This window comes from Sorghum bicolor, chromosome 5 (genome assembly GCF_000003195.3).
Source record: "Sorghum bicolor cultivar BTx623 chromosome 5, Sorghum_bicolor_NCBIv3, whole genome shotgun sequence".
NCBI lineage: Eukaryota > Viridiplantae > Streptophyta > Magnoliopsida > Poales > Poaceae > Sorghum > Sorghum bicolor.
The window spans coordinates 4,782,596-4,800,276 of NC_012874.2; the positions used below are offsets into that span (position 1 = coordinate 4,782,596).

The 17,681-nt window shown below is 43.7% G+C and overlaps 1 protein-coding gene across 1 annotated transcript; it reads left to right on the top strand.

Annotated features, from left to right (window-relative positions):
* LOC8073618 (zinc finger MYM-type protein 1) lies at nt 3,423-5,896 on the top strand. Its single transcript, XM_002449005.2, has 3 exons — nt 3,423-4,237; nt 4,328-5,798; nt 5,876-5,896. Exons 1-3 carry the CDS (start codon nt 3,579-3,581, stop codon nt 5,894-5,896), a joined length of 2,151 nt encoding a protein of 716 aa, XP_002449050.2. The 5' UTR covers nt 3,423-3,578.

Consider the following 17,681-nt stretch of genomic DNA (forward strand, 5'->3'; position numbering starts at 1 on the left):
TGGCGGCGCGCGTGGTGTGGAGGCGCGAGGGGAAGTGACGCCGTGCGGGGGAGATGCGAGGGGAAGCGGCACGGGCTGTGTGGCGGCGCACGGATAGGACTCTCGCTGAATCCTGAACTGGGGCTTGGTCACAATGCGGGCCGGAGGGGTTTTGGGGTTTCTTTATTTCTTTTTGCTGAGAGTTGAGTCACGGGCTTGTGGGCCTTCTCTTTGGGTTTGGCGCGCTGAAGCCCTTTGGCTTCCCGCCAGATATTTGGATTGGCGGCAATTCTACACGGAAAGTATTTTTCATGATATTTCAAAAGAGTTGGGTCACTGTAATTTGTCTTACAAGATCATAATGATTAGTGGAACCTTAATTTGGATATATGTACCGTAACGCGGGGGACAAGCCCCCCGCACCCCCCAAGTGACGACGAGGGCGTATACCAATGGCCGACTTCTGCCTCCGCTTCGCTCCGTCAGAAGTCGGCCTTTATAATGTGCAACTTAATTTAGAAACGTAATTAACAAATTCCATGTGTGTTACGACAAATACCGACAGAAAAAACGTACCCCGACAGGAAAACACATACATTTCCTGTGTGTTGTTTATTTTTCTGTGGGTAACGTGTGCACCGACAGGTAATTATCCATTTCTTTATCGGTATCCTAATTTTTCTGTCGGTTGTCTAAACCCGACACGATAATTGTATTTTTTTTCTGTCGGTCTTGTTTATACTGACAGGAAATTTTCAGTTTCCAGTAGTGGTGGATAGTCATGGACCGGATTATTTCGGTCCAAAATGGTCGGGGTTTTTTTTGGCCTGGGCCACAAAATGGTCAGATACAGTCGAGGTAGTCTAGCAAATGCTTTTGCAAATTCAGGGACCGTTATTCAATGAGAAAACTTGAACCGTGAAAATAATCTAAGGAGTTAAAAATGTTTATCATTCATCTCTTTTCTTTAGCAAATTATCCTTCATCTTTTTTTTAAAATTACACAAGTATAGACACAGACACTCAATATGCACGCAGCATGCATACTCACTCCTACGAATATGCGTATACAAATCTTATCTCTATAAGCATCTCTGAAAGACAGTGCCAACATATCTTGATATTGATGAAGTCTCCACAAGCGTCTCACTGTCGACGAAAACATCACCTCCACTAAAAGCACAATATCGTTAAATTTCTGAAATAAATAGAAAAATACGTAAGCCAAGGTAAGAGAAAGTTGGACTACCCACGAAAGCCCACTTCTCCCTTCTCCGGCCCAACGCCGACAAAAATCGAAGCCACTTCATGCCGGTGTTCTGTACTCCTTTCCCCTTCGTCTTCCTGCTCATTGCAGAGCACGGAGCCACCGGCTGTGGCAGGCACGAAGGCAGGATCTCGTCTCAACCTAGCTCCTGCTAATTGAATTCGTCGATTGAGGTTGGCTCGAACCTGGGCCACTCCGGCACTGTGATGATAGGATGAACCCCGCGCAGCCGAGGGTCTCCCTTCTACATTGTCACGAACGAGATCTAGGCTCAGTGAGCTGCTCACCTTCTTCCTTGATGCTCACCCGTCCACGCTACAGAGTTTGTGTCTAGGGAGTCATGGTGGCATGGCAGGGAGCAGTGAAAAATCAAGCAGAGTTGACGGCTAGAGTCGTTTTCTTGGTTGTATGTAGATGTTCGAAGAAATGGTTGTTACACCATTAGTCATATTTTGATTCCTATACTGGAATTCATACATTGTGTACTCATTTATGTTGCATATGACTAAAGCTTTCTTCTTTTTCCTGTTATTGTAGGGAATGACAAAGTGCAAGGTGCATTACACCAAATAGGAAGCATACACCTGAATTGAATATGGGAGAATATTTTTTTTTATCTGAACAAAGAACTGCTGACCAGCTGTGAAAGTATCCAATGGCAGGTGCATGGAATGGGGGCAGCATTTTGATTGTTGTTATTCTAATTTCCAATCCATGCTATTTAGAAGGATCTCCATGTTAGTCATTTTCCTTTACATGCTTGCTACACCTCAGGCATTATCACTATCACCTGTTCATGTAGTGTTGTTATGCTAAGTATCAGAATGGTTACCATAAATTACATCTACTTATTTTGTGATATCGCCATTTTCCATTACTCACTTGAATATAATTTCGAATAAGGTGGGTGAATACCATAAATTACATCTACTTATTTTGTGATATCGCCGTTGTCCATTACTCACTTGAATATAATTTTGAATAAGGTGGGTGAATACCATAAATTACATCTACTTATTTTGTGACATCGCCATTGTCCATTACTCACTTGAATATAATTTCGAATAAGGTGGAGCATACTACAGACTTAATGAGGCCAAAATTCAGAGGAGAAAAAGCTGGACTAGCACTGCACATAATGAGGTATTTTTCACAGGAGTTCTCAGTGATGTGAGCATATTTAAACCATAATTTCACTGTGATAACATATCCAAGTATTATGGAGGGGTCTCCTTAGAGATCTCTTAATTAGATTGCTGCTTGCTACTTTTACAGAAGTTGCCAAAAAACCCAATATGGGGATGAAAGCCTACAAATAACTGAGTCTTCAAATAAGTAGATTACATGACATGGAAATTTTTACTATGCTAACCAGCGACGGAGCTAGCAGCCGGTCAAGGCGGGCTTCAGCCCGGCCTAACAATCCTGAGCACATAGCGCCCCACCTAAGCCCCACCTTGATTTTTTATGTTTAATTATATAGATTGGGAAGGGCTGACAATTATTAGAGATAAAAAGAATACTCAATGTTTATTGGGCCAACAAAGGCTGAAGCCCAATCCTAAAAAGTGGAGACATCTCTCCCTGTAACACACCCCTGCTCATCCCGTATCTGTATCCCCATCGCATATTCGCATCGCATCCGACTTGCGGCGGCGGCTTCGCATCGCACGGGGCGCGGACGGTGCGGCCGCGGCTCTACGGGCGACGGGGCGAGCGGTGCGGCCGCGGCTTTGCGGGCGGGCGCCGGCTTAAGCCTCATCAGACCCGCAGCGGCGGCTTCGCACGGGACGCGGACGGCGCGACCGCGGCTCTGCGGGTGGGCAGCGCGACTGCGGGCGGACAACGCCGTGAAGCTTTTGGGGCTGGGTAAGGCAGCAAGCCGGCAGCCAGCACCCAGCAGGAGCAGCCAAGCAGGCGGCAGCCGCGGCAGGAAGCCAGGAACCAGCCAGCAGGCAGAGGTGGTTTCTTATTTTCTTAACTGTAACATTGAATACGATGTGTTCATGTGTGTGACTGAATATTTGATTTATGATACGATTTGATTTTTTTTATATTATCACTCATCAGCATGTCGAAAAGAACATTGACTTTGAACAATTACTTTTCAAGTTCAACTGGCAGCGGCTCAACTGCACATACTAATGAGAGTAGAAGTCAACCAAACCCAAAGAAACCGAGGAAAGAGTTTAGTCATTCAAACCTAATTGCTGACCCTGGACAACGCAAACCAATTGCTTCTTATGATCCAGCAATTAGAGACCAATTAAAGAGAGTGTATGCTTTGAGTGGTCCAACCCAACCTCATGAATTTCAATTTCCTTCTAAATGTATGGTTGGTCAATGGAGATCATTTCAAAAGATTTGGTTTGACGAATTTGATTGGCTAGAGTATAGTGAGTCCAAGGATGCTGCTTATTGCTTATATTGTTATCTTTTCTTTAATTCGGGGAAGACAGAAAAATTTGGAAGTTCTGTCTTTGCTCATCAAGGTTATCAAAATTGGAAGAATGCTAAGGATACTTTTCATAAGCATAGTGCTTCGAAGACTCATACAGAGGCCAGACTGAAGTGTGATGATTTTATGAACCAAAGGACAAGTGTGGGTCAAAGAATAGTTGAGGTAAGCACGGAGGAAGAAAAACGATATGAGATTCGGCTGACATCATCTTTAGATGTTGCAAGATTTCTCATATATCAAGGGCAACCTTTTCGTGGAGATGATGAGAGTTCTACTTCCCTCAACAAGGGTATGTTTAGAGAGATGGTTGATTGGTATAAGGATAAGGTAGATATAGTCAATGATGCATATGAAAAAGGTTCTAAAAATTGCCAGATGATATCTCCTGATATACAAAAGGATCTTGCAAAAGCTTGTGTTGAGGAAGTCACAGCTGTCAGTATTGATGAGATCCTTGGTAGAAAATTCTCAGTGCTTATTGATGAGTCTCGGGATGTATCAATAAAAGAGCAAATGGCAGTGATTCTAAGGTTAGTATTCCACAGTTGCAATTTTGTTCATAGATTTTATTATAATTATTTCTGCAATTATACTAACACATAAATAAATATACTGTGTAGGTTTGTGAATGATAAAGGGCAAGTGGTGGAGAGATTTCTTGGGCTTCAGCATGTTCAGAGTTGTACAGCTATTGCATTGAAAGAGGCTTTGGTCAGTATGCTTTCAAGTCACAATTTGTCTATCTCTATGCTTCGTGGGCAAGGGTATGATGGAGCCTCTAATATGAGAGGTGAATTTAATGGGGTCCAAAAACTGATCCGTGATGAGAATCCTTATGCTTTCTATGTGTATTGTTTTGCCCATCAATTGCAACTAGTGGTGGTTGCTGTTTCAACTTCTAGTGCAGATATTGCAGATTTCTTTAACTATGTTCCTTTAATAGTCACCAATGTGGGTGCATCTTGTATGAGAAAAGATGCGTTGCTTGCAAAGCATCAAGATGTGTTGCTAGAAAAGATTGAGAAGGGTGAGATTATGACTGGAAGAGGTTTAAATCAAGAAAGTAGCCTAGCTAGGCCAGGAGATACTAGATGGGGTTCACATCTTAAAACTTTGCTTCGCATTTTGGTGATGTGGGAGGCTATCATAGATGTGCTTGAGATAGTGAAGAAAGATTCTATTAAACCAAGAAATAACGGTGGAGCTTTAGGTTTAATTGAAAAAATGGAGAGCTTTGGTTTTGTGTTCATCCTGCATTTGATGATACAATTGTTGAGCATGACAGATATTTTGTCACAAGCTTTGCAAAAGAAGGATCAAGACATAGTTGAAGCAATGCATTTGATCTCAGATGTGAAAGATAGCTTGCAGGATATGAGGGAAAATGAATGGGAGCCATTACTCAAAAGAGTGATAACATTTTGTGAGAAGAATGAGATTGAAGTGCCGGATATGGATAAGGAAATAAATGTTAGAGGGACATCTAAAAGAAGGAAGCAAAAGGTAACAAACATGCATTACTATCATGTTGAACTTTTTGTGGTCGCCATTGATGCCCTCTTGACTGAGATGAATCACCGGTTTAGTGAAACTAGTTCAGAGTTATTAGTATGTATGGCTGCTTTTAACCCAAGGAACTCCTTCTCTAATTTTGATGTGGACAAACTAGTGAGGCTTGCTGAAATTTATGCCGATGATTTTGATATTGGTGAACTTGCTGTTTTGCCAAATCATCTTACACAGTTTGTCAACCATGCTAGAAGAACTCCAGACTTTCTTGGATGCACTGAGCTTGGAAAAGTTGCTGAAATTATGGTCAAGACTAAAATGCATACATCTTATAAATTGGTTTATCGTCTCATTGAGCTAATCTTGATACTACCGGTGGCAACAGCTTCAGTTGAGAGAATATTTTCAGCCATGAACATTATAAAGACAGATTTGCGCAATAAAATAGGTGATGAATGGCTCAATGATTTGATGATATGTTATACTGAGAAGGAGATATTTAGAAAGATTGATAATGGAAAGATCAAAAAGCGGTTTCAAAAGATGAAAAAGCGACGTATGTTATTGCCTAGAAAAGTAGTGGTACGCTCTATTCTCTTCTAAATTTATAATTTGGAGGTCCATATATGTATGACTAATAATTATGTCTATTTGCGTAGGTTGCAGCTTCGGAGGAATAATGTGGGGCAAGCGTGGTTATTAGTTTTGCAATTGGTCCTTTCAGTATTTATGAACTTCATCTTTTTTTCCATGACATATTTTGTGAATTTTTGTTGTTGGTCGACGTTTTCAATATAAGCTTGATTTATGCTATTATATATATGTCTATTGTGAGAGGGCCATAGTAGAGATAAATTGTCGTAGACTTGTTCAGCCCGCCCTAATTTTTTTCTGGCTTCGTCGCTGATTCTAACTGAGGGGAATTGTTACCTCTTAGCAGTGATTAAATGATTACAATACAGAGATATGAAAACAGAGCAATATCCATACCAGTGCTTTGCATGACATGACATCATCAATTTTCCTTGGAATAGAAGATGAAGCTTTCCTAAAATGACTAAACTAAGATAGTTGATAACAAGTAGCTAGAAAAACATAGTTTTTTGTTACTAAAGTCTTTTCAGCTTCCAGCATCTTCTTCAAAACTTAAATGACTGGTTTGCACACACCATTACTGATCCTTGATGTCTTGTTAAAAGTTTTAAAACCAACTAGTTAGCCCACCTTCTAGTTTGCAACCGCCTCAATCCTAACTTGGTTTGGGATATATATATATATATATATATTTCTCACCACTAATGATGCAGGCATCTACTATAAGAACATTTGGAAAGGCAAAATCCCTGCTAAAATTAAGATTTTTCTTTGGCTTGTGGCAAATAATGCTTTACTCACTAGGGATAATATGGTTAAAAGAAAGTGGATTGGTGATCCTTCTTGCTTGTTCTGTGAGTGTAATGAATCTGTTTCTCATCTGTTATTTCAATGCAGTTTGGCCAAAGCAGTCTGGGTTGTTTTAGCTCATTGTTTAGGTGCTTCTAATGTACCTAGAAATTTGAATCAAAGTTGGGCTTGGTGTGAGCAATGGCTACCTTATGGTACCAAATTTCATGCAATTGGCATTGCTGCTATTTGTTGGGCAATTTGGAAAACTCGGAATAGTGCTTGTTTTGAGGACAAAGCTGTTACTAGTCCAATTCATGTTATATGTTATGCTTGTTCGCTTATGGAATATTGGGCAGGTTTGTTTCTGGAGTATAACACTCCAAAATTTTTAATTTTGGATTGTTATTAGAAAATACTAAATTAAATAAGGATTTAAAATTTTTCTAAAATATTCCAAGATTTATTTAATTATTGAATTCCAAAAAGAGAGAAAATGTGGAATTTTTAATTTTTTTTATAAAGATTAAGTGGAGGGTGATTTATTTGATGTGTGTTTTGTGCCCTAGTTTTGTTTGGCTTGTCTCAGAAAAATGAATATAAAATTTCTAGCGAGCCACGTTTAGTCTCTTTTGGTTTTCAAAAAAAAAATAAAACTCCAAAAGTCCTATTTGAAAACTAATTCAAATTCGAGTTGGAAAACAATTTAGAAATGTGTTTAAACTAAAATATATTTGGATTTTAAAATAGTCTAAAAACATGTTATAGAATAATCTCAAGTTTTTGAGTTCAAAAATGGTTTCAAAATTTGTTTAGCAAAATAGCTTAGAAATTATGTTTTATAAAAAGAAAAGGTTTTCTTTTCCTCTCTCATCTCGGCCTGCTTCAGTTTGAGGCCTGCACCTGGCCAGCCCACCCGCACCCCTCTCCCTCTTGGGCCTGGCCCCGCAGTGCCGCAGCCCAGCAGCAGCCGCGCAGCCCGCCTCGCGCCTGAGCCGCTGCCACGTGGGCCCCGCTTGCCAGTCTCTAGCAGCCGCTGCCAGCTGGCCCCACGCGTCAGCGCCCGCGGTCATCCCCTACCTCCGGCTGGATCGGAGCCGGACGCAACCGCCGCCCGATCCTCGCGCGCGCGTCCCACGAGGTTCCCCGAGCCTATAAAGGGCTTAGCCCGGAGCGCCGCGCCCCTCCCTAAACCCTAGGGCGCCGCCGCCATCACCTTAGCCCTAGCCGCGAGCCGCGGTCACCGCCGCCGCCGCGTGGAGGTGCTTGCCGTCGGTGATCTCCACCCCGACCCCATCTCCGACGACGACGACCGGCCCTCGGCGTTCGCAGCAAGGTGACGACCACGCTCGTGCCCTTCTTGCGCCCTCCCTCCCTCTCTTTCAAGCGCTAGCGCTCACCGGAGCTCTGCGGCCGCCGCCGTCCACCGGCGGCCGTGGACCACGCACCTCGGCCCTCCATCCGCGCGGCCAGTGCGCGCACCGGCTCCGCCGCACCGCGCGCAACGTGCCCGTGCCCTTGCCTCGCCCCGCCGTGCCCTAGCTCGCCGCCACGGCGAACTTCGAATCCGCACCCATGGCGCCGCCGCGGCCGGCCGCCGCGCCCACGCCCGCTCGGCCCGGTCCACCGTGGACCGGTGAGCCAGCCCCCGCGCCCCCTTGGTCCACAGCCCCGCGGTGGACCGGCCAGCCGCGCCTCGCCACGTGGCCAGCAAGGCTGGCCACCCCGCACTGCCCTGGCCGTTTTGCGAAAAAGCCCCTGCAGTTTTCCATAATTAACCCGCAGTCCACTGCCTTTCAAAAATAATTAGAAATAAGTCCTGTTTTTAGCAGTCTAGTCCCTGGATCCATTAGTATTTAAAGATTTAGTTCTTTATGCTTTTAAAATTCAGTTTTAATTATTTAAAATACGAAAATTAGTTCTGTTTATTCACAGTTTTGCCACTGACCTAGTTTTGGGCCATAGAATCCGCGTTTTAATTCCGATTGAGCCCGTTCTTGTCGCGTTAGTTTCATATCGCCGCGCTCTACGCAGTATTATAAATATTTATCATGTAACTTATTTCTAAATTTATTGATTTAAATATAATTTGATTAATAGCTTTTAAATTTGAAACAATCTAGGGTTGTAATTCGGTTCTCGTTGCATTGTGACTATGTCGATTTCATATACATATTAGCAGTGCTATATTTATTGTCTCATGTGTATGAGTATAATTAATCCGATTAATGTTTCGAATGCATTCCTATTTACTTAATTTAAAAACACATTAGATTTACACTTTTGTATTTATAATCAAATGTGAACTTAAATACTTCTTGATTATAATTTGTGTATTTAAACATGAAGCACATAAATAATTTAGTAATATTTGTCTAGAGTCTTTTTGATTTAAAAGTAAATTATGTTTATAATTTTGATCTTTTGTAAATAAATAAATGCCCATGTTATTAATATCAACCTTAATGTTTTCTTATTAATTATAACTTGATTAGTTTAAACATGATCACTCGATTAGTTGCTTTCATATATTCTATTTTTCAAAACTATAAATGCTTGATTGGCTTCAGTGATATATAATTAATTATGAATAGAATATGACTGACATTTAACCCTCACCTTTATAATTCTTTATAATTTGGTCAACTCAATTTTCAGATATTATTTTGAATAATCCTTCACCCGTTTTATTAAAATACGACCAGCATATAGTCGCCTTTTCCGTTACACTTCGAGCCTCGATAGTCGTGTCCGTTTAACGATAGCTCCGTTCTTAATCGTTCTTGCGTGTCACGATCGTAGCAATAAGCCGTGTCGTTTAGTGCGCTCTTTCTAAGCTTTTCTTTTGATTGATGCTTGTTCTTAGTCGTGATTGTTTGTTTGTCTGTTTGTGTTGCTTGGTTGCTACGCGTAGAAGAAGTGTGGTTCGTCAACAGTGAAGACCAGGAGCTGAGGACCGACAGTCGAAGCAGAAGGAAAGAAGCTAAAGAATTCTGAGCAGTTATACACTGGGAATAAAGGCAAGTGCAGACACCCTTTGATCATATTGTACCTATGAACTTTAAATACATTTACTTTCCAGTGCATGTGTCTTAATACTGCAAACCCTAAGGACATGACTAGTCTTCTACTATATTCCTTGTATACCTGGGTTTTATACATGGGTAGTATAGTGAATAGTAGATATGCTTAGTTGCTCTACTCATCTAATCTATATAATAATAGTAATAATGATCTTGCTTAATGAATTCTTCAATGATGATAAATGATTAAATGGTGAACAATGGTCACTTCGGTGATGGAGATGTTGCGGTGCTTGCGAGCATCGTGGTTTGGTTGAGGACAGGGGGAGCGGGTACTGTTGGTGGTCCGGTTTGCCGGGCGTACCCGTCTCTGCTCTCCGTAAGGACTTAGTCAGGGAGCGGCCCCCTGGGACTTATAGTGCAGCTCCAAGCTATATGGCTCTGGCTTGACTAATTATCAGGACCTCCGCTGGTAGGATGTTACTTTCCGGGTAGGCGTAAGGAATGTAGCTTGGGTATTCATATTAAGAGGTCGGTCAGTTCGGGGTCCCATTGCTATGGGCACGGCTGCCGCGCGCCCCGGCAAAAACTTATGAGTGGCATCCTATTAGTTGGACCCTGTGAAAGGTCTCGTAGTGAAACCCTGCCTGCTCACCTTGGTAGTGTTTTGGGGAGTCGCGACCCCGGGCGAATGGGAATCACGACTTGGAGTGAACGTGCACACCTCTGCAGAGTGTAAAACTGATATATCAGCCGTGCTCACGGTCACGAGCGGCCCAGACCCTCACTTGATGAGCAAATTGGATTCACTGGATACTTGGTGGCGAAACTTGGTTGAGGTTGCTACCTCGTGCTTTGGCGGAATGGCTATTCCGTGTTGGCAGGATTGCTATCCTGTGCTCTCATTTGGGATTGCTATCCCATTACCTTAATGGGGTTGCTACCCCGAATTACTATCCGAGGTTGCTACCTCGGAGATCTTAATAATAATAATAATTATAATGATGAGTAATGATATTGTTAATATACTTTCATCTAATTAAGGGTTGGGATGCTTCACTCATATTTAGTAATAGGTTGTTTAATAAAAGAATTGTAATAAAAGTGTACCAACTAAAAAGCTCACCCGCAGTTAAACAGTGTCAGCTTTTCCTTTGATTAAGCCTTGCATGTCATTATACTTTCCGTCTGTACTTGTTGAGTTCGACATGAACTCACCCTTGCTATTACCCCCACACCCCCAGTGTGTAGTAAAGTGCTGCTCAGAAGAAGGACATAGATGTCATGGAGTTTTCTAGAAGCTTATGGGAAGTGCTTGGCGTACGGAGCCCCCAGTCAACCGTCCCTGAGAAGATTGGAGCCTAAGAAGTTTAGCTACTGTTTCCGCGTACTCTGATGTTTTGTAAGTGTTATTATAAATATGTTTTTCCGCTATATATAACATTGATTCTGATATTTCTATTCTTTTGTTATATGTGTGGACTTCCTGGGCACACATATCACGACTCTGGTCTTATTTTAAAAGCCAGGGTGTGACATGGAGGAAGATAAGGAGCAGTTGATTGCTGGAGCAAATACAATGCTGAAAATTGCTATGCAACTGGTGAGCAAGGAGGTGAGAGATCAAAAGCACCTCGCTCTGGAGGACAACAAATCAACCGATGAAGAGGATGCTCTGGATGGACAGAAGTGAGCAGGCGGCTGATGAAGACAGAATGATGTCTGGTCTTTTGCAAGAAACTGTCTCGAGGAAGGCGCTTTGTCGCTTGGTTAAACTTTTGTGTAATCAAACTTGGTTATTTTGCTGGTGCTTTCCTTTTGCTGTGTTGACAAGCCATAGCTGTCGTGAGCTAAGTGCGTTAGTTGTCTTTGTAGTTTCTTTCTTCCAGAACTGTACTTCTTTCTAGTCTTCTCTATCGGTCCTACAAACTATCTGTATGAACGGTATTTCCGTTGTTCATTCAATGGAAATGGGGAAAATCCCTCGGTTCGAAATATATATATATATATATATATATATATATATATATATATATATATATACCCCATACACAACCATTTGGAGGATATTAGATCTTTAGAAAGTTACATTTGAGATGAGGGTCATCCCATTGTGCTATGACCACTATATACACTTAAAAGAAGATTAGGTGATTAGCTAAACTGCTATGATTAGTGTTAGGCTAGTTAAAGGCCGCTTTAGCACTTGCTCTACATATAGGACAAGTGTTTAGTGAGGTCTGCATGCCCTCTTGCTAGCAATGTTGGCATGCACCAAGAGTTTTACTCCTTAGGGCTTGTAAGTCTTGCAAGACCCTATTACTAAGTTTGTGGAGTGGCTCCCAATGGTGTACAAGGGATCTGAGGCCCACGGTGTCTTGGACAAAGCCCACCTAGTGGAGATAGCAGGGACTAGTCTGGGAAAGGCCACATGGAGACCCACTTGAACACGGGGAAGGCCCATGGGCTACCCATATGGTTAATTGCCCGACCGAAAGCTTGCCTCTTGCGAGTGCATCCTTGTGAGGGGCTGTCACACCCTGGCTTTTAAAATAAGACCAGAGTCGTCATATGTGTGCCCAGGAAGTCCACACATACAACAAAGAATAGAAATATCAAAAACAATGTTATATATAGCGGAAAACATATTTATATTAACACTTACAAACATCAGAGTACGCGGAAAGAGTAGCTAAACTTCTTAGGCTCCATTCTTCTCAGGGACGGTTGACTGGGGGCTCGGTACGCCAAGCACTTCTGATAAGCTTCTAGAAAACTCCATAGCATCTTTGTTCTTCTTCTGAGCAGCACTTTACTACACACTGGGGTGTGGGGGAAATAGCAAGGGTGAGTTCATGTCGAACTCAACAAGTACAGGCGGAAAATATAATGACATGCATGGCTTAATCAAAGGAAAAGCTGACACTGTTTAACTGCAGGTGAGCTTTTAAGTTGGTACACTTTTATTACAATTCTTTTATTAAAACAACCTATTACTAAATATGAGTGAAGCATCCCAACCCTTAATTAGGTGAAAGTAAATTAGCATCTTTTAAAAGACTATCCTAATTATTATAGTAATCCAGGGATTAACCCCAATTATTAACACAGGATAGCAATCCTGCCAACACGGAATAGCCATTCCGCCAAAACACGAGGTAGCAACCTCGCCAAGATCCATCTCCAAGTATCCAGTGAATCCAATTTGCTCATCAAGTGAGGGTCTGGGCCGCTCGTGACCGTGAGCACGGCTGATATATCAGTTTTACACTCTGCAGAGGTGTGCACGTTCACTCCAAGTCGTGATTCCCATTTGCCCGGGGTCGCGACTCCCCAAAACACTACCAAGGTGAGCAGGCAGGGTTTCACTACGAGACCTTTCACAGGGTCCAACCAATAGGATGCCACTCGTAAGTTTTTGCCGGGGCGCGCGGCAGCCGTGCCCGTAGCAATGGGACCCCAAACTAACCGACCTCTTAATATAAATACCCAAGCTACTTCCTTACGCCTACCCGGAAAGTAACACCCTACGAGCGGAGGTCCTGATAATTAGTCAAGCCAGAGCCATATAGCTTGGAGCTGCACTGTAAGTCCCAGGGGGCCGCTCCCTGACTAAGTCCTTACGGAGAGTAGAGACGGGTACGCCCGGCAAACCGGACCACCAACGGTACCCGCTCCCCCTGTCCTCAACCAAACCATGATGCTCGCAAGCACCGCAACATCTCCATCACCGAAGTGACCATTGTTCATCACTTAATCATTTATCATCATTGAAGAATTTATTAAGCAAGATCATTATTTTTATTATTATATAGATTAGATGAGTAGAGCAACTAAGCATATCTACTGTTCACTATACTACCCATGTATAAACCCAGGTATACAAAGAATATAGTAGAAGACTAGTCATGTCCTTAGGGTTTGCAGAATTAAGACACATGCAATGAAAAGTGTATGTATTTAAAGTTCATAGGTACAATATGATCAAAGGGTGTCTGCACTTGCCTTTATTCCCAGTGTATATCTGCTCAGAATTTCTTGGCTTCTATCTTCTGATCTTTAGCTTCTACTGCAACTGTCGGCCCTCAGCTCCTGATCTTCACTGTTGATGAACCACGCTTTTTCTACTCATAGCAATCAAGCAACACAAACAGACAAACAAACAATCACAACTAAGAACAAACGATAATCAAAAGAGAAACTTAAAAAGAGCGCACTAAACAACACGGCTTGTTGCTACGATCGAGACAACGCAAGAACGATGGAGAACGGAGCTATCGTTAAACGGACACGACTTTCGAGGTTCAGAGTGTAATGGAGAAGACGACTCTACGCTGGTCGTATTTTATTTATAAAAAAACTATATACCACTGAAGCCATTTAAGCATTTATAGTTTTGAAATATAGAACATATGAAAGCAACTAATCGAGTGATTATATATCATATTTAAACTAATCAAGTTATAACTAATAAAGAAACATTAAAGTTGATATTAATAACGTGGGCATTTATTTATTTACAAAAGATCAAAATTATAAACATTATTTACTTTTAAATCAAAAAGACTCTAGATAAATATTACTAAATTATTTATGTGCTTCATGTTTAAATAACCAAATTATAATTAAGAAGTATTTGAGTTCGCATTTGATTATAAATACCAAAGTGTAAACCTAATGTGTTTTTAAATTAATTAAATAGGAATGCATTCGAAACATTAATCGGATTAATTATACTCATAAACATGAGACAATAAATATAGCACTGCTAATATGTATATTACATCGACATAGTCACAATGCAACGAGAACCGAATTACAACCCTAGATTGTTTCAAATTTAAAAGCGATATGAAACTAACGCGACGAGAACGGGCTCAAACGGAGTTAAAATGCGCATTCTATGGTCAAAACTAGATCGGTGGCAAAACTGTGAATAAACCGAACTATTTTTCGTATTTTAAATAATCAAAACTGAATTTTAAATGCATTTTAGACTTAATCTATGAATACCAACGTCTTCAGGGTTTAGTCTGCAAGAAACAGGGCCTTAATCGAATTAGTTTTGAACTATAGTGGACTGAGGGTTGATTTCGATTAAGAGCAGTGTCTTTTTCGAAAAAACTGCCAGAGCTGACCGCACGCTTGACCTGTTGACCGGTCAGTGCTTGCGTGGCGCCACGTGGCGCTGACGTGGCGGCCACGTCGGCCTTGTTGACCGGCTCGGTCGACCGGGCGCAGGACAGATCTGAGCCGCTCGGCTCAAATCGGACGGCCGAGAGTGGCCGGTGCGGGTTGGGTCACCGGGGCGGCCTTGGTCGCGGCGGCGGCTCGCCGGAATGTGGTGGCACGATGGATCCCGGGTGTGTAGGGCGAAGGCGAGGGGCTAGGGGGTGCGGCTTGGCCTTGCGAGCGCGATGCGAGGCACCAAGGCGACTGGGGTAGGCCGGAGGCGGCCGTGCACGCGATGGAGCGGCTCGGTGCGGCGGTGCTCCTCCGACGAGCTCTTGCAGGCACACGAACGCGAGACAGAGGATTGGAGAGGGTTCGGCGGGTTCCTCACCTTGCTGCGAAGGTCGCGGTGGTCTCCTTCTTGACGGAAACGACGTGGTCGCGAAGATTAACGGCGGCGCGGAGCTTGGTGGGGGCGGCTATGGCGGCCGGTGTTGCTAGGGCTTCGGGTGGCAGGGGCAGTTGCCCTAGGGTTTAGGGAGGGGCGCGGCGCATAGGGCTAAGCCCTTTATAGGTCGGGGAACCTCGGCATGCGCGTTTGGGGGGGGGAATCGACGGCGGCGACGGATTCCCGTGCGATGCGGGAGGTAGGGGATGAAGGCGTCCCGCTGACGCGTGGGGCCCACCTGTAAGAGGCTCGGGGCGGAGGTGGCGTTGCGGGCCGTTGCTGCAGCTGGGCTGGCCTACGCGCGCGATGTGGGCTTCGGCCTAGGAGGGCGAGAGCGCGGGGGCGAGGGGGGAAGCTGGCTCGGGCCGGGCCAGAAAGAGAGGGAGGCCGAAAAAGGGAAGGAAAAAGAGAAAAGAAAGGCTATCTTTTTATTTTAAAAGGATTTAAACCAATTTGTTTAACACAATCATAAACCAAAATTTGATTTAGTAATTTGAGATTATTTTGGAGTTGTTTTCTTTACTTCTTTTGGAAACAAAGCATATTTTCTTAATAACACATTTTTAAATTATTTTTCTACTCAAATATAAATAGGTTTTGAAATAGAACTCTTGGAATTTTATTTCTCCGAAAATCAAAAGGACCTAAACGTGGCTCGCTAGAAATTTTGAAATTCATTTTTCTCGGACAAGCCAAACAAAACTAGGGCACAAAGCACACAACAACAAAGGAAAACGCTCTTCTCTTAATTTTATAAAAGTTTTAAAATTTCATATTTTTCTCATTTTACAATAACAACAATTAATAAAATCTTATAATATTTTAGAAAAATTTTAAATCCTTATTTAATTTAGTGTTTTTCTAATAACAATCCAAAATTAAAAATTTTGGAGTGTTATAGGGGCTTCAATGAGGGCTAGTGGAAAGCGTGTTCTTTCTAATACCTAAGGAAAAAAAATCATCGAGCAGAGTTTGCTTTCTATATTTTATCTACCTAATCTAGTTGCTAGGTAAGTTGATAAGATTGAAGATACAAAACTATTTTACGCTAGAGATAGCAACACTTAGAAAAACCTAGTGCATACTTAGTACTTGTGTAGGTTTTAAAAGTTTTTACCTTAGTTTTTTAAGTGACCTAATTTACCCCCTTGCCCTAAGGCGTCATGGTTTTTCTACTTTCATGCATTGACTGACCTGATGTTCAAAGAGAAAGTCTAGAGAACACTAAAAGAAAGTAGGGTTGTAGGTGAGTTGTATGTAAGATGAAGGGGAGAAGAGGAGTGATGTCATGGTCGGGCGCACGTATACCAGGCGTACTAGGGCCAGGGATGTACGCCGTGCAGGGACTAGAGTCCATGGTGCCCACGAGCAGGCCAACGCGCGGCCAGGAGAAGTGCAGGCCGCGGCAGCTGCTGGTGGCTAGGAGGGAAAGATAGGATTTTCTGTTAGGGGGACTCCTTGATTTAGGGAGATTTGTTACTCTTTCTGTTATACCAGCTACTATATATTCTGTACCCAGGGATCAATAATAAATCAAGCAATGAATTGTTATCTCTAGTCTCTCTCGCCCAAATCTCTCAAGCCTGCGGCGAAGGAGCAAACCTCGCCGGAGAAGACGGACCGAGGCTACCCTAGGGCTGGACGCCCTTGACAACCTGGTATCACGGTCTAGTCGATCCTTGCCTCCTTCCCCTGCCGCGCAGCCACCAGAACCATCTACAGCCGCAAGCCCTAGCCCCCTGCCGACCGCTGCCGCCAATCCATCGTCGCCGTCTTCGTCATCCGTCGCCTCCTGCGCCAGCCACATGGGTGACGACCTGAAGGGTGCCATCGAGGCACTCACCAAGAACGTCGCGGTCCTGCAGAAGCACGTCGAAGCCAACGCCAAGGCCATCGTCGACCTCGCCCTAGCCCAGTCGTCCTCTGCGGGGATGGGACGCGGCCTAGGGGGCGAACACCACCAGGATCGGCCGCCTAAGCACTAGCACCCGGAGTTCCCCAAGTACGACGGCAATAGCGATCCGCTGGCGTTCCTGAACCAGTGTGAGTCGTTTTTCCGTCAACAGTGCATCATGGCGGAGGAACGCACCTGGATGGCTTCCTACGACCTCCAGGACGTGGCCCAACTTTGGCACACGCAAGTCCAGGAAGATGAGGGCACGCCGACGTGGCCGCGGTTCAAGGAGCTCCTCGATCTGCGCTTCGGTCCACCGCTGCGTGCAGCGCCCCTCTTCGAGCTGGCATCCTGCCGGCGCGCGGGCACGGTCGAGGAGTATCAGGAGCGCTTCCAGGCTCTCCTACCACGCGCCGGCCGCCTCGACGAAGCCCAGCGCGTGCAACTCTTCATCGGGGGCCTACTTCCGCCGCTCAGCCTCCACGTCCAGAACCAGAACCCTCAGTCGCTGGCAGCGGCCATGAGCCTCGCACGGTCACTGGAGC